The following is a 17,936-nucleotide window of genomic DNA, read 5'->3' as shown; positions in this document are numbered from 1 at the left end:
ATGTAGCTTACGTAGTATATCAGGTTTCTTTTTGTGTTTATATAGGTAGTAATGAAGCACTATTAACATTCTATAACAGGGCTAACAGAGTTTTACCACAACACCCTTCTCGTCCATCTTTGAAGCCAATCTCTACAAAGCTTTTCTGACCATGAAGTCATTGTTTGTACCAGGGTGTCCAAACTCTATGACCACAGAATTACTGAGAGAGCTTGAAAAACAAAAACGGTCACTGTCCCCCATTCTTGGCACTTACCCTACAGACTGATATAAAATATTAAATGTGGAATCCTAGAATCCTTATTTAAAACCAACCAACTACCCATCCATCCAATCAACCACTCAGGTGATCCGAAGATTGGTGAGACTTGGTAATCACTGGTTTATATTACCACCTTAGGCTTAATATACAAAAGTAGGGCTAAAACATCTACTTTCAACAGAAATGCTATCCCTTCCAGATGGGTGAAAACTGGTTTGGGGTAACTAAGAAAAAAAAACTCACGACTTTTATGTATAAAGTACAAATATACAGTACATAAACTCTATCTGTGGTATTAAAAGTAAGAGGTTTACAAAAAAATGGCTGGAAAGGCTCCTCAGGAAGGAAAGTGATAATGTTTGAGAATCACTGGGCTAAAGTAATGAAACTGAACTTTTAATCAATTTATCATAATCCGTGCCCTAAAATGAATGGTGTCTATATCTATGGAGTAACCTTGGAGAGTCATACTCTTTTTCTATTTATGTTTTTCTATTGATGCTGCCATTGCTCCAAGTATTCTAGCGCCAATTTCTTTAGAGTTTCCTTTAGCCTAGGGACACATTTAAAAAATACTATTAACTTTGAGATAACCAAGTTATGACAGTTAACATCTTGGTATTTGTCTATAATGCATACATACATACCTTTTATTAAAAAAAGGGACCTTTTGGTATGTCCTAATTCGTAAATTGCTTTATGTGACAATATGCTGTGAAGTTTTATGTATCAACTAATATTTTTGAATGGTTGAATACTGTTGCATTCTATAAGTTATTTAACTAGTTCCCTAATGCTGGATATTAACTTGTTTCTAATTTTTCACAATTATAAAACAATATTACAATAGCCATCCTTGTAGATAAACTTTTGCTATGTTTTAGCTAACTTAATGACACATCTTCATGAGGCTGAATTTGATTTCTAAAAAATTTCAAAACTCATTAGAGTCCAGTCTTATGAAAACTGCTGCCTGTTCAAGTTGGATGATATAAGTTAAAATTTGTAAATAAAAGTGCCATATAAATGGAAGGCATCAAATTGTTAATTGATAAGTCAAAAAGAGCAAGGGATACAGTTTAGTTTTCTGTAACGGCTAACTAAGAATGAAACGAGAGTAAAAACCTTAAATTTTTGAGTCAGATATACTTTGAAGGTGTTGATAATTCCCAATTTTTCTCTTAATGTCTTTTGATAAAATCTGTTTTTGGGTCTGGGTGGTAGGAATAGGAAATTAAGATTATATGCACATATCTACACTTGTAGATTTAGCATTCAATGTTTCATGTTTTGGAAACAAAGTTCTAAGATGCACATATGGCTGTGGCATGTGACAAACCCCTACAGCCAGCAAACGGAGGCTGGTGTGCTGAAGAACGTGAATGAGCGAGCGAGGATGGATTGGGAGCTAAGGAAGTGGGCTCAAGTCTTATTTACAAATTCAGAGAGACCAAAGAGTTTTAGTCAAAGGACCTATTTTATATATACATATACACACACACATACACATACACACACACACACACACACACACACATTTTTTTTTTTTTTTTGTAGAGACAGGGTCTTGCTATGTTGCCCAGGCTGATCTTGAACTCCTGGCCTCAAGTGATCCTTCTGTCTTGGCCTCCCAAAGTACTGAGATTACAGGTGTGAGCCACTGGGCCCAGCCCCTATTATGATACTTAAACATTTAAATACTGTTTAAAAAAGATACACAGGCTGGGTGCAATGGCTCATGCCTGTAATCCCAGCACTTTGAGAGGCAGAGGCAGAAGGACTGCTTGAGCTTAAGAGTTCAAGACCAGCCTAGGCAACACAGCAAGACCCCGTATTTAAAACAAACAAACAAACAAACAAAAAAGATACATACACACAGAAAAGGGTTTAGAAGAAAATATACCAGGTATTAACACTGAGTGCCTTTAGGTACGTGAGATGTTTTCTTTTCCTTCATTTTGTTTGATTTTACTTTTTAATTTTTCTGTAATGATCATGTCCCTTTAGTCATGAAAACATTTCTTAAAGGATATACAAAAATTGTTCAGATAAAATTTTAGTTAAAAAGCAGGCGGATGAAAAAGCAAGCACGTTGAATTTCTTAAGGTTAGAAGATAAAAGGAAAAATTAACAAACAAGCCTGAAATGGTAGATGTTCAATTTAATGTGAAAAACAAGCACATTTCAAAATATGTTTTATTGGTACCTCCTCTGATGTCACTTTTCCAATCCTATAGTCAGGACAATACAAGGGATTAGCCAAGGCATTCCGGTAAGCTGCTGCATGCAAATTTTCAATGACATCTGTGAGATAAGTGAAGAAGCATTTAGGGAAATGCACTTTCAGTAAAGACAACATTTTTAAAACCTAGAAAGCAACAAGCCTATACAAATTTGGTCATCTTCTGGCATTCATATGTTGACAGGACTTAAAATTTATTATTATTTAACCTCTAGTAACTGCCAGTTTCTGCCAGTAGAATGTGCTGAGAAAAAAAAAAAAAGATTACAAGGCAGCAGCTTCTATATACTGGAGTCCACCTAAACCACTTTTCTAACTTTAACCTAGCTGGTATCACTTGGAAGGTATACTGGCCTGGGTTTTGGGAAGTCCCCATCTAGTTATGGTTCTGCTGCCATCTTGCCATGTGACCTTGGACAAGTCATTTAATCTGAATTTTACTTACTCCTACGTTTCCTCTCTAGGTAATAAGGAGATTGTCAGGTAGCTTTCAGGGGACCAATGGGAGCTTCCACTGGGACATACTCCTCCGTGGTGCTTGGTGCTTTCCCTGCTTTCTTGCTTCAATGCCTTTTTGCCTGCAGTATTTCCTTCAGTTGCTCATTGCCTGGCAACTTGCCTATGCGAGGCACTGTGCTAGGTGCCAGAAATACAGAGATGTGGAACATACAATGCCTGCCCTCAAATTTTAAGAGGAAAAACTGTGAAATAAAGTATTATGGGTACAATGTCGGCAGTGTGTCAGAAGTGCAGTAGAGGTACAAGGGAAGGGCAGTGGGAATTGGAAAACAATTAATACAAGTAATATATGGGATCCATCTTACAGAACGAGCTGGTGTTTCCCAGGGGAAATCATTTGGGAACATCATTTTAGGCATAGGAAGCAGACAAAACAAAGGCATAAAGTATAACGATAATTTGATTCAAATGGGAATTGCAGCTGGAAGAAGAGGGTAGAGCATAAAGTAAGAGAAGTGGGCTGGGGTAAGATCATGCAAGGCCATATATGTATATGCTGTTTGGACTTTATCCCACAGATAATAAGAAGGCTTACTTTCATGTCAGAAGGATCACTGTAATGGCCGTGTGGGAGATGGACTCAAGATGTAAACCTGGAACCTGACACCAGCCAGGAGACTACATAGTAACTGTTCAGGCAGAATAGATGCAGGCTGGTGCCTCACAGCCGCCAGTGGGGAAGAAGCCACTCTGGACACATAGGTCATCTTTTCTAAAATTGTACTATTCTATCTATTTCTTCAGTAGAAATCCTGAGCAACAAAGATCATGCTTCTCTGTGACACCAAGCATCATCATGAAATAACATCAGTCCCCAGGCCTGCATGTGGAGGGCAGCCTGTCCCATGCTGAGCCACTGAGTTGAGCTCTTCCTGCACATTTCTGCTCCCACCAGAAGTTGTATGACTCCCAAGAGTCAGCAGCGCTTGTTTACAGACTTGTATTACCAGTTGTACTTGTCAAGATTATATAATTAGACATTATATAAACATAAAATATGAATGCAAAAAAGATTCCTATTTAAAAAAATTAAGTTACTTACTTTGGAAAGACTCAATAAAGAGGAGATGGCTAAACAATAATAGCAACACAACAGTAAGCAATAATAGCAGCAGCAATAAACTGGTACAGGATTTGGGATAAGCAAAACAACTCTTAAAAATCACTAGGGGTCAGGCACAGTGGCTCACGCCTGTAATCCTAGCACTTTGGGAAGCTGAGGTGGGAGGATCACTTCAGCCCAGGAGTTTGAGACCAGCCTGGGCAATAGAGTGAGACCTCATCTCCATAAAAAACTAAAAATAAAAATTAGCAGGGTGTGGTGGTGTGTGCCTGTAGTCCCAGCTACTCAGGAGGCTGAAGCAGGAGGATCACCTGAGTCCAGAAGGTTCAGGCTGCAGTGAGACTGTGCCACTGCACTCCAGCCTGGGCAACAAGCAACACCCTGTCTCAAAAACAAACAAACAAACAAAAACAAAACATTGGGAAGGAAACAGGAAAAACTTCTAGGATCTTACAAACAATTTACTTACCATCAAACATGAAAAATGATTATAAGTGTTTAGAAACAAAAGAATAATAAATCTAAATAACAAATTTTTGAAAAAGATATTTTCAAATTCAAGTAGTAAAACATTTGGCCAGGCATGGTAGCTCACACCTGTAACACCAGCACTTTGGGAGGCTGAGGTGGGTAGATCACTTGAGGCCAGGAATTCAAGACTGAACTCCAGTCTGACCAACATGGCAAAACCCCGTTTCTACTAAAAATACAAAAAATTAGCCAGGTGTGGTGGTGCACACCTATAATTCCAGCTGCTCAGGAGGCTGAGGCAGGAGAATTGCTTGAACCCGGGAGGCGGAGGTTGCAGTGAGCCAAGATCGTGCCACTGCACTCCAGCCTGGGTGACAGAGTGAGACTCTGTCTCAAAAAAAATAAATAAATAAAACTAAAAAAATAAATTTTGACAGCAATTTTTTTTCTTCTATAAAATGACCTTCTAAAAAACCCAGTATCTTAGAATCAAATGTGATCTGGAAATGTACTTACGAGTCTGCGGATTCTGAAAGGCCACAGCTTTGTCAATCTTTAGCTGAGGCTGAAGGTTAGCTACTTCCCAACGACGAAATTCTGGTGCTGTGGTGACATTGAGCAGGAACTCCATTAGAATATCACTACAGAAGACATCCAGATAAGAATTATGAGTCAAAAATGTAAAGTCAACATTTGAGATTCTACATAGCTGTAATGCTCTCAATGCGAAAGTTTACGTCTTGCGGTAAGCACAGTGTTTTTGAGCAGTTTATGAACAATAATCCAAAATGGAAGTCAGAGGTCATAATGATGCATTACAAAGACCAGAAATGTGCAGCTTAGTATTTCTTTCAAAGCAGAAGTCCTAAACACACACAGGTACTTACACATCATCTCGCAGGCATTCCACAGTGTAAGCCATGTTTTCCCTTGTTGCGGTCACACTGAATTGGAAAATAAACTACAGTAAATCATCTGAATCAGGATAGTAAGCTTCCCCTTATAATCTTCTGTTATATCAACCAATTCCTTTGGAAAGAAAATTTCTGAAGTATAAAAGGTACGAACAATAATATAACAAAACTCCACATATTCACCAACTAAAATTCAAAATTTTTTAAAAAACCAGCAAATAATTCATCCTTAAAAGGAGTGAAATCTGGTCACGTTACAACACAGATGAACCCTGAGGACATTATGCTAAGGATAATAAGCCAGTCACAAAGGGACAAATATTGTATGATTCTACTTATGAGGTACCCGGAGTAGTCAAATTTGTAGAGACTGAAAAGAGAATGGCAGTTGGCAGTTGCCAGAGGCTGAGGGGAGGGGAGAATGAGCAGCCATTGTTTAACAGGTACAGAGTTTCAGGTGGGAGAAGAAAGGAAAGTTCTGGAGCCGAATGTTGGTGATGGTTGCTGAATACCACTTAACAGCACACTTAAGAAAATGATAAATTTGGGCCGGGCGTGGTGGCTCACACCTGTAATCCCAGCACTTTGGGAGGCCGAGGTGGGCGGATCACTTGAGGTCAGGAGTTTGAGACCAGCCTGGCCGACAGGGTGAAACCATGGTCTCTACTAAAAATACAAAAATTAGCCAAGCATGGTGGCGCATGCCTGTAATCCCAGCTACCAGGGAGGCTGAGGTAGGAGAATCACTTGAACCCAAGAGGCAGAGGTTACAGTGAGCCAAGATCATGCCACTGCACTCCAGCCTGGGCGACACAGCGAGACTGTCTAAAAAAAAAAAAAAAAAAAAAAAAAAAAAAAAAAAAAATTGTATGTTATATACATTTGACCACAATTTTTTAAAATGGCAAATAAAGTTGAAGATCTTTTCGTACCCTTCCAAGGCCAATTCCCTCACTCTCTCCCACTCTGGAAACCACAATCATAAGCACCACATAGTATTTTTCTGCTTAAAAAATTAAAATACCTTAAAAAAATCTTGAAACTTGCTTGTTCACACACTATTTTGCCCTTCAGTTGTGCTATGTTGACGTATAGATCTAGTTCATTCCGTAATGGCTGTGTAGCGGTCTCATCATGACTCTCTCATACTTTACCCATTTCCCTAAAGATGGACACTTAGATCATTTCCAGTCTTTATAAAGAATACCTTTGTGAATGTGATTAAAAACTGTGGGGTTTTTCAATATTACCAGATATTCTTTGATTCTTTCCTAAGTGGTTGTATCAATTTATACTCTTATCAGCAGAATGAGACATTCTCTATCATCTTTACCACTGACAACACAATATATAAAAAATCTGGGCTGGGTGCAGTGGCTCACATCTGTAATCCCAGCATGCTGGGCTGAGGTGAGAGGATCACCTGAGGCCAGGAGTTCAAGACCAGTCTGGGCAACATAGTGAGACCTCCATCTGTACAAAAAAAAAACAAAAAATTAGCTGGGCATGGAGGAATGTGCCTATAGTCCTAGCTAACTGGGAAGCGGAGGGAGAAGAATCGCTTGAGCCCAGGAGTTCAAGGCTGCAATAAGACATGTCTGCACCACTCCACTCTAGGCTGGGCAACAGAGCAAGACCCTGTCTTTAAAATAAATTAATTAAAAAAAAGAAATGCTGTTTCTGTCCTGACTGTTCCACTGACCAGCTGCTCCCCAAGTCTCTCTCCCTCTCTTTGGATCTTCCTACTCCTGAGACACAGCAATATTGAAATTAAGCTAATGAATAACCCGACAATGGCCTCTAAGTATACAAGTGAAAGGAAGAATCTCATGTCTCTCACTTTAAATCAGAAGCTAGAAGGGATTAAGCTTCTGAGGAAGTGAAGAAGGCATGTTAAAAACGGAGACAGGTCAAAAGCTAGGCCTCTTGCAACAGTGCAGTTCTTGAAGAAAACTAAAAGTGCTACTCCACTGAACACATGAATGATATGAAAGCAAGACAGCCTTATTGCTGATAATAGAGAGTTTTACTGGTCTGGATTAGATCAAACTGTATTCCCTTAAGTCAAAGTTTAATCCAGAGCAATGCCCTAACTCTCTTCAATTATATGAAGGCTGAGAGAGGTGAGGTGCAGAAGAAAAGTCTGAAGCTAGCAGAGGTTAGTTCATGAGCTTTAAGGAAAGAAGCCATCTTCTTAATATAATAGTACACAGTGAAGCAGCAAATGCTAATATAGAAGCTGCAGCAAGTTATCCAGAAGATCTACATAAGATCATCGATGAAGGTGGCTACACTAAACCACAGATTTTCAATGCTGACAAAACAGCCTTACATTGGAAGATGCTGTCCAGGACTTTCGTAGCTAGAGAAAAGTCAATGCCTGGCGTCAAAGCTTCAAACGACAGGCTGACTCTTGTTGGGGACTAATGCAGCTGGTGACTTTAGGATGAGGTCATGTACCATTCTCAAAATCCTAGAGCCCTTAGGAATTATGCTAAATCTACTCTGCCTGTGCTCTGTAAATGGAACAAAAAAGCCTGGATGATAGTACATCTGTTTATAGCATGGTTGACTGAATATTTTAAGCCCATTGCTCAGAAAAAAGATTCCTTTCAAATTATTACTGCCGACAATGCCAAGAGCTCTGATGCAGATGTACAAGGAGATTGATACTGTTTTCATGCCTGCTAATAGAACATCCCTTCTGCACCCCATGGGTCAAGGAGTAATTTTTATTTTCAGGTCTTATTATTTAAGAAATACATTTTGTAAGGCTATAGCTACCACAGATAGTGAAGATGCTGATGGATCTGGGCAAAGTAAATTAAAAAACTTTCTGGAAAGAATTCACCATTCTAGACACCATTAAGAACATTTGTGACTCATGGGAGGATGTCAAAGTATCAACATTAACATAAGTTTGGAAGAAGCCAATTCCAACCCTTATGGGTGACTCTGAGTGGCAAGACTTCAGAGGGGGAAGAAACTGCAACTATGGTGGGAGTAGCAAGAGAACTAGAAGTGGGGCCTGAAGATATGACTGAAGGGCTGCAATCTTATGATAAAGCTTGAACAGATGAGGAGATGCTTCTTATGGATGAGCAAAGAAAGTGGTTTCTTGAGAGGGATTCTACTCCTGGTTGAAGATGCTGTGAACACTGTTGAAATGATAAAAAAGAGTATTACATAATCTTGGTTGATAAAAAACTGGGAGGGTTTGAGATGACTGACTCTAATTTTGAAAGAAGTTGTGTAGGTAAACGGCTAAAAACAGCATCTCATGATACAGAGAAGTCTTTCATAAAAGGAAGAGTCAATCAATGCAGCAAACTTCACTGTTGTCTGATTTTAAGAAATTATCAGTCACCACCACCTTCAGCAACCACCACCTTGATCAGTCAGCAGCCATTAACGTGGAGGCAAGACCCTCCACCAGCAAAAAGATTATGACTTGCTGAAGATTCAGATAACTGTTAACATTTTTAAAGCAACAAAATATTTTAAAATTAAGGTTATGTACTTTTTTTCCAAGACAAAATGACATTGTACACTTAGTAGACCACAGTATAGTGTAAACATAACTTTTATATGCACTGGGAAACCCCAAATTCCTATGACTTGCTTTGCTGCGATATTCCCTTCATTGTGGTGGTCTGGAACAGAACCTGCAACATCTCTGAGGTATGCCTATATATTGCAGATATCTACTCCCAGACAGTTACTTAAATTTTTACTTTAAGACATAAAGACGTTTTACATTTTGATGTACTCAAATTCATCAGTCTTTTCCTTCTTGTGTTGCTTAAGAAATCCTCAACCTCCTTGATAACAGAGAAAAGTTCCCTTAAAATTGAATATTTTCTGGCATTTTCACTATTTTCTATTACTTCTTTAACAAACCTTAATTTGCCACCAACTGCTTCAATTCCACGGGTTATCTTGAAAGATGAAGCTCCTTTTGTCGTCTTGAAAAAGAAAAGAATGATTATCTTTGTAGCTTTTCAATGCCAAGTTTGCCAAACATCACACTATATCAAAATCTGTTGTGAGCAGATTTAAAAAGAATTTTACTAAATTCCTGCATCCTTTTTTAGTTAAGAATTATAAAACAAGGCTCAACAGAAAGCTTAAGTATAGATTTTTACATTAAGTACATTCATGTAAAATTTCCAGTGTCAAATACAAGCTTACTGGATTCATTAGTCTATTCTGAAAGAGACTTGTATATGGGAAAAAAAGAGTTAATTTTTTTTCGTTTTAAAAATTTGTTTACTGAATTTCTTATGCTCTAACATCAACATTCATATGGATACTAATTTAGTGCTTCTCTGTGGCAAATATCTTGTGGTTTCTCATTTTACATTAGGGGACTGTACTGGGTTTAACAGTATTCCCCTCCAAATTTATGTCCAGCCAGAATGTTTGCATGTTACTTTATTTGGTAATAAGGTCTCTGCAGATGTAAGTACTTAAGATGACATCATATTGGATTATAGTGGGCACTAAATCTAATATAACTGGTATCCTTATTAGGAGGAAATGTGGACACAGACAGAAGGAAGGCCATGTGACAACAAACGCAGAGACTGCGGTGATGCAGTTGCAGGTCAAGGAACATGAAGGGTTGTGGGCAACTGCTGGAAGCTAGGAACAGGTGGGGGAGGCTATGTGCCTTCCTAGAACCTTTAGAGGGATCACAGCCCTGCTGATATCTTGGCTTGGCTTAGACACCTTGACTTGGACTTCTAGCCTCTAGAACTCTGACAGGATAAACTTATTTGGTTTAAGCTACCCAGTCCCTGGTAATTTGTTATGGCAGGTCAAGGAATCAAATATAAAGACATTGATTTTAGTTTTTCTTTTTCACAGGACCAAGATACCACAGCATTTCCAAACACTCGAGGTAGTGAAGATACTCACCAGACTGGATGTAAGACGCAGCAAATGGGTGGTTCCTAAATTGTTGGAGTCCTCATATCTACTGCCTGCTTTAATGAACAAACCAATTCTTGATATAGGAGCATAGTTTTCCAAAGAAGCAATCACCAAGCCATTTGGTAACTTGGTAAACTGTATTTAAAATAAAGTAGAGATATAATGAATGTCTTCGTATTATCAAGGAGAGTAGGGCATGTATAGCTTCCAGCGAGCAAGTTAGTGGGACTAACCTCAAGATCCTGAGGTTGTGGCAGTGCTCCTGCAGGCGCAGCTGTGGCTTTAACTTTGGGGGCAACTTTGAGGGAATAAAATCTCTAAACATAAAAAACACAGGTTACACATATTTCTCACAAGAACAGTGCTTTATATAAAAGCATGGTACCTTAGGGTACCCAAACGACAGAGGGTGTTCGGGGGTAAAAGGAGCAATAACCACCTCCATGGGAGGATTTAGCTGCATAACATTTTTTTTTTTTGAGACAGAGTGTCCCTCTGTCGCTCAGGCTGGAGTGCAGTGGCGCAATCTCAGTTCACTGCAACCTCCACCTCCTGGGTTCAAGTCATTCTCCTGCCTTAGCCTCCCAAGTAGCTGGAATTACAGGTGCGTGCCACCATGTCCAGCTAGTTTTTGTTTTGTATTTTTTAGTAGAGATGGGGTTTCACTGTGTTGGCCAAGCTGGTCTTGAACTCCTGATCTTAAGTGATCCGCCCGCCTTGGTCTCCCAAAGTGTTGGAATTACAGGCGTGAGCCACTGCACCCCGCCTAGCTGCATAACTTATTATGGACTTATTAACCCACCAGTTTGCCCAAGCCATTCTTAAACCTCTATTTATTAGTGATTTATAGAGTTCTTGATGCTTATTTTTTAAATGATGTAAAGAATCACTGTATTTTCTTATCTTTCAGTTACCTTATAAAAGTTTCATGGTTCTTTGTAGTTCTAAAGCTTTGGCATTTTTTGAAAAAGTGTCAGATCACCCCATCCACAACCTTTTTTGTTGAGACGGAGTCGTGCTCTGTGTCCCACACTGGAGTGCAACAGCGCGATCTCGGGTCATTGCAATGTCTGCCTCCTGGATTCCAGCGATTCTCCTGTCTCAGCCTCCCAAGTAGCTGGGATTACAGGCACATGCTGCCACGCCTGGCTAATTTTTTGTATTTTAGTAGAGATGGCGTTTCACCCCATAGCTCAGGCTGGTCTCAAACTCCTGAGCTCAGGCAATCCACCCACCTCAGCCTCCCGAAGTGTTAGAATTACAGGCGGGAGCCACCACACCCGGCCTGTGTCCACAACCTTTTATAGGTTTCAGCTTCTTGTTTCTTTTATCTGCCCAATGAATGTCATCCGTTCAGTCTATTTTCCAATTGAAATGGTTTCATCTCCTTAATCATCTTAGAAACCTTTAAAAAAGTCAAACTAGCTGGGCGCGGTGGCTCACGCCTGTAATCCCAGCACTCTGGGAGGCTGAGGTGGGCGGATCACCTGAGGTCAGGAGCTCGAGACTAGCCTGACAAACATGGAGAAACCCCATCTCTAATAAAAATACAAAATTAGCGGGGCGTGGTGACGCATGCCTGTAATCCCAGCTACTGGGGAGGCTGAGGCAAGAGAATCACTCGAACCCGGGAGGCGGAGGTTGCAGTGAGCCGAGATTGTGCCATTGCAGTCCAGCCTGGGCAACAAGAGCAAAACTCCATCTCAAGAAAAAAAAAAGAAAAAGACAAAGTATATACCAACTTCCTCCAAGCCCTCAATATTTTCCATTGTATCTTCACTCTCGTGTGCTGTATTAAGACCACACAACCAAAGGTCTTACTTTTTTTGACTAAATAAAACATTTATGACATGTATGTCATCCTGAGATTAACAATGGCTTCATCCACGTCAGATTCTCAATATATAAAATGCAGTTACTGGTAGGGTAAAAGGGTCCCATTAAATATTAGATAATGGACCCAAAATGCATTCATTTTATTCAGTTTGTTTTGGCAAATGTTATACAATACCATACAAATCATTCTGATTATGACTAAAATTCATGAGGTTATTAGAGGAGATGATAAGTGAATAAAACTTGGTGCTCCCGAGACCCAATGAACACCTCCTCGCTGGAGTTTCCCAGACATCCCTGCACAGTCTGCAATGCCTCCACTCTGTGCTGTCCAGAAGGCTGTTTGTTGTACATCATTAGTGCTGTACTAGGTTGGCTGCTGGTTATCACTTGCTTTTAGTACTGCTTTTCAGTTATGAATTACAATTAGCTTTACTTTATCGTCATCAATTTAGTTTGCTGGGTATGGTATAGTTAACCTTCTTTGTAATTTTGGCCTATAAAAGTAAACTCTTAAGATATATGGGCATAGCAATTCAAATATGAATAATCTATAATTCTGTTACCAAGTGAGATTTTAGGTGTTTTCCAACCAAATGTGCCCAAATAGTGACTCTTTGTTGGTAATTTTTTTTTTTTTTTTTTTTTGAAACAGGAGTGCTTCATGGTCTGAGTGGAGTGTTTGGGAGGAGTGCCTCCCGGCTCCTGCCTGTGGGCTCACCTGAGTGGGGGCCCAGCTGAGGCCACTGTGGGAAACACAACCCCCACTCCCAGGAGAGGCCTCACATGCTGCCTTCGGTCTCTCGCCAGCCTTCTAGCGTGGGGGCCCGGGCCGCCCTTTAGGGTGCGTCTGCACACCCGTGTTCAGGGCTCCCGGCCGGAAGCGGAGCCATAGGCATGCTGCGGCCCCGGGTGAGCACGGAGGGCAAGCAGGTGCCGGGGCAGTGCGCACCCCACAACCAAGCGGCCCCTGCCCAGCCTCTGTAAACAGACCCTCACAGGTCCCTCCTGGGCCTCAGTCACATCCCTGAGAAACACTGGGGACAGGCGGCTCTGCCCCGAGAGAGCCAGGGTGTCCACTGAGCCTGGCTGAAGCCAGCTGTCCCCTCCCTTCTTGCAGAGCAGGCTCACGCCGGACCTGGAGGCCCAGCACCTGCAGGGCCCAGCCCGGGGACCACCAATGCCCGGCATCTTCCAGCTCAGAAGTGCACACGGCAGCCACCGGGCAGCGGCAAAGGCGATGGTACAGAGGCAAACGCCTCCCCAGGCAGTGACAGGCACGCCCCCCCGCCCCAGGGCGGCCACTGCCCCCTCCGGCCTAGAGCTCCCCGTAGTCACCACCCCCAGGGTGGCGGCCGCCCGGGGCCCCGCCCCCCAGGAAAGCCTCCAGCTCATCTGCAGCCGTCCTCTCCCTGCTGCACGGAGGCCGCTGCTGCTGCCGCCGCCGCCGCTCTTCCTTGCCCTCCTCCTTGTCCTTGCTTTTCTTGTGTTTGCTCTTCTTCTTGGCAGCCTTTTCTTCCTCCTCTTTGCCTTTTTTCTTCTTCTTCTCCTTCGAGGGGGTTTTGCCCTCCTTACCTTCTTCACTGCTCTCCTTGGGTCCGGCCTCCTCCAGCCCCAGCCCAAAGAGATCGGAGTCATTCTTCAGTCTGAAGGCGGGGAGAGGGAGCTTGGGGGGTGGGGGCGGCTGGGCAGGGGCCTCATCCTCGTCAGTCACGTCGGAGGGGTCATCTCGCACGGGAAACTCATCCGCCCTGTGCTGTGTGCCTGATGCCTCGCTCTCAAAGTCGGGGTCATCCATGACGAAGGACAGCATTTGTGCAGCGATGGGCCCCTCGGGGTCACTCTCCAACGAAGAGGCCTGCTCACCCTTCCCTGGCTCAATCTCAGCAGGGGGCCTGGTGCTGCTGCGCTTCTCCGGACCTGTGCGAACAGAGGCACCGCCTGGCCAGGGGGGTGCTGCAGTCCTCGTGGGAGCTGTCCCCCTCCGTGGCTTCGAAGCTGGTATGGAGGACCACTTGGTCTCTGGCTCTGAGCACTGCTGGGGAGCCGGGGCAGGGTCTTTGGGGCGATCCGCCACTTCTGCTTCCTCACTCGAAAGAGTGATGTCTTGACTGGGGACGGGGCCCGCGGGCGGCGGGGGACTCCCACGTGGCCGGTCTTCGAGGTCCACGTCGTCCTGGAACCCTGCCACCATCGGGTTCCCGCCCAGGGCCTCCCCATCACTGTTGCTGTCCTGCTGGGCAGCCTTGGCCCCCACCTTCTTCTCGTCCCTGGCGGAGGTCGTGTCTTCCAGGAAGCTGCGGTCCAGGCGGTCATCGGGAACAAAGTCCTCCACACTCTGGACTGTTGCTGGGGCCTCTGCGGCCGGGACTGGCTCTGGAGGTGGAGGGGCTGCCTCGGCAGCAGGTGACGTCCCAAACAGCCTAGAGATGATGCTGCGCCGTGGGGCGGGGGCTGAGGGGCACGCAGATGGGGGCAGGGCCTCTGAGGGTGGTACGGGGGCACAGAGGATGGTGGGGCGGCATTGAGGGGCAGCTGTGGGGCGGGCTGGGGTGTGCCGGGGCTGGAGCTCCCCGTGGACACAGCGCCTGGAGGCACCACTGTTGACTGGGAGCCCGAGGATGGGCTCTGCCCGTTGGCCGCCAGTGGGGACGCATGGCCGCGGCTGCGAGCCTCCATCATTTCCAGGAAGATGCCGTAGTTCTGGTCCTCCGTCTCCTGCTGCACTGACAGCTCCTCCAGTGTGGTGTCCATGTCCAGCTGGTTTGTCTCCAGCTGCCGCAACAGCGTCTCCCTCTGAAGCTGCAAAAATGGGATATTGAAGAACTTATGAAGGTACTTTAGGCCGAAGCTGTTCTTCGTGGAAGACTCAGCGTAGCGGAAGTAGGAGGAACCTGGAGGTCTGTCCAGGTTGTCGATGAAGTCACGCACGTCGTCCGGCAGGATGACTCGGTGCTCGCCCATGTCCCGGTAGTTCCCCAGCACGCACACTGGCACATGGGTGGGCACTTTCGGAAGCTCCTGGAGAATGTAATTGAAGGTCCACTGCTTGGTGATATCGAACATCATGACCACCCCGTTGCAGTTCTTGTACACGTGCAGGAACTCAGCATCCAGGGCCATTTCGGACTCCGCCTCCTGGGGGTCCTTCTCCATTTTTAAGCCGTCGCCTCGCTTTTTGCATTTTCCTTTGTCTACCACATCCCAGACTTCAACCTTCACGATGTCATCCGTGGTCTTGTAGCTCCAGTGGATGCTGGTGACCTGGATCTCCTGCGTGGGGATGTACTCCTCCACGAACGGCCGGCCCTGCAGGCGCTGCCACAGCGCTGTTTTGCCCGTGTTCCTGTCTCCCCGGATCACTATCTTCATGTTGTACTGCACCCCCTTGGCGAAACGCCTCTGCAACGCCTGGTTCATGGACTGCAGCCCGGTGGGGATGTTCTTGTCCCGGCCCGGGGCCTGGTCCGACCCCACCAGCTTCTTCAGGGCGGAAAACATCTTCTCGCTCGGACGTCCCAGCCTGGGCGCGGCCGGCGAGCTCAGCGGCGGCGGGGAAGGGGTGCGACTCGCACCATGTCCCGGAGGCCGGAGCCGGCGCGGCCAAAGGCCAGGGTCCCGGCGGCGGAGCGCAGCCTAGAGCGGCGACTCGGGAACCTCAGCCGCGACTGCTCCGCTCCGGCCCCCGCTGCCTCCAGCGCGGCCGCTCTCCAGGCGTCAGCGCCACCATCTTGGCGCCGGCTCGGTAATTTTTTTTTTGAGACGGAGTCTCGCTCTGTCGCCTAGGCTGGAGTGCAGCGGTGCGATCTCGGCTCACTGCAACCTCCGCCTCCTGGGTTCAAGAGATTCTCCTGCCTCAGCCTCGCGAGTAGCTGGGATTAGAGGCGCCCACCACCACCACGCCCGGCTAATTTTTTTTTTTGTATTTTTAGTAGAGACGGGGTTTCACCATGATGGCCAGACTGGTTTCGAACTCCCGATCTCAAGTGATCCGCCTGCCTCCGACTCCCAAAGTGCTAGGATTACAGGTGTGAGCCATCGCGCTCGGCCGGTAATGTGCTTCTTAATCGTCCCATTCAAATCAGCAAATTATCCTAATAACTGTCATGCAATTTTCTAAATTATTTTGTTCTAATAACAAGATATATCTAAGTTTATTCTCCTATATAAAGTGCTAAAATTAGACACATAAATAATTGCTTTCAAGTTCACTGCAATTTGTTTACTTTGGGCCTCTCCAACTGTTTTCTCTGAGCTTTTTCTATTGCAAAATAGAATGGAGAAGGAAATTTTGGGGTCTTTTGCCAATCTAACCGTGCTTCCCTCCAAGGGTAATCACTGGTGTGTCTAGGTATACCTGGAAGGTTAATGCAATTACAGCCTAAATTGATATAGCCCACAGCACATTTATGTAAACATAAAGCATAAGAACATTCCATGCCCAGGTCTGGTCTTCCGCATCTCCATCTAGGGGGATTTCTCAACACAGGTACTACTACTGGCACTTAGGGCTAGATAATTCTTTGTTGTAGGGCGAAGTTTAGCAGCACCCCTGGCCTCTCCATGCCAACAGCACCCTCCTTACAAGTTGTTGCAACTAAATATGTCTCCAAACATCGCCACCTGTTCCCTGGGGGCATAATGTCCCTCGCTATAATTTTTTTAAGTGTTCCCCCTTACCCCTCTTAATAACCACTGTCCCACAGTGATATAACCCTGATGTTTGAGTTTTCCCCAAGTGACAGCTATGTTTAATTTAGGCCTGAAGAGGAAACTTAATTAAGGAGCTTTTGAGGACAAACAGAGACGTCTTGGAGGAACCGTCTAACATACGATCAAGAAAAGCAACGTTAGACTAAGACACCACAGTAATTAACAATGAAGTTCCAGGTACTGTGGTAAATGTTCTACCTGCATTAGCTCCTTTCTTATACTTTTATTCGCTGGGGAAACTGACGCTCCGTGATAAACCAAGGAGCAGAGGCTGCAGCGGATAAAGTGAAGGTGGGGGGCTAAGTGCGCCATCCTCCTGCTCCCCCTGGGTTTCACGGTCTCTTTCTCCAGCACTTTAGTACCGGAGTGACCTTCAGAAGTCTCTCCAGGGAGTCGCTTCAACTCCGCTCTTACGTCCTGCCCCTCTCTTCAGGTTTCCTGGTGTTAGGTCTCTTGTACTCAGAGCATGAGCTGGGCTTCCAAAGCCTGACCCAGTCTGCAGCCCACTTGGCCCGCAGGGTTCAGCTGGAAGGGCAGACCGAATCCCAAGGCCCAGACCCCAGGCCAGACACCTCCGCCTCGTATCACCTTGTCGACACACTGCTCCGCAGCCCTTTCCCAAACCCGCCACCTGAACTCACCGAGAAGGACCCGGCTCTGGTTAGTAGCTTCATGATTCAAGATTGTTCTGACACACGGTCACTGCCGGATTAAAAGAAAGCAGTTTCCCAGCGTTCCCCGCTAACACTTTCCCACGTCCCCTTCGTGAGGTACTCTCTATACTGCCGCGCTCTACTGCTCCCTGCATAGGGTTAGACCAGTCCAATTCCTCCAAGACTCAGAATAGGGAGACGCACAATTTCCCAAGCAAACATGCAGAGAATAATGTACGTCACTGCTTTTTGCGTTCTTCTCCTGGCCTGAATATCCAGTATGCACCCCTTTTCGAAGTACGTCTGCAGCAGCCCGTCACAACTCCCC

At 44.7% G+C, this 17,936-nt stretch overlaps 1 protein-coding gene and 1 pseudogene across 2 annotated transcripts in view; both read right to left on the bottom strand.

Annotated features, from left to right (window-relative positions):
* The window catches only part of LOC103889540 (cytochrome b-c1 complex subunit 2, mitochondrial), a 54,551-nt gene extending 36,615 nt beyond the window's left edge, over positions 1-17,936 (bottom strand). For both annotated transcript variants that reach the window (XM_054533539.2, XM_054533541.2), the window contains exons 1-7: positions 17,597-17,936; positions 10,640-10,723; positions 10,392-10,541; positions 9,372-9,436; positions 5,445-5,501; positions 5,074-5,198; positions 2,469-2,566 (exon numbers count right to left, since the gene is read on the bottom strand). In XM_054533539.2, the coding sequence (XP_054389514.1) occupies positions 2,469-2,566; positions 5,074-5,198; positions 5,445-5,501; positions 9,372-9,436; positions 10,392-10,541; positions 10,640-10,723; positions 17,597-17,629 (612 nt within the window). In that variant the 5' untranslated portion in view covers positions 17,630-17,936. The remainder of the gene's footprint in view (positions 1-2,468; positions 2,567-5,073; positions 5,199-5,444; positions 5,502-9,371; positions 9,437-10,391; positions 10,542-10,639; positions 10,724-17,596) is intronic.
* On the bottom strand, positions 13,437-17,589 carry LOC129050702 (rab-like protein 6; annotated as a pseudogene).

Source organism: Pongo abelii, chromosome 18 (assembly GCF_028885655.2).
Source record: "Pongo abelii isolate AG06213 chromosome 18, NHGRI_mPonAbe1-v2.0_pri, whole genome shotgun sequence".
NCBI classification, from domain to species: domain Eukaryota; kingdom Metazoa; phylum Chordata; class Mammalia; order Primates; family Hominidae; genus Pongo; species Pongo abelii.
The sequence above is the reverse complement of the archived record's forward strand: the minus strand, read 5'-3'. Positions and strand labels throughout refer to the sequence as shown.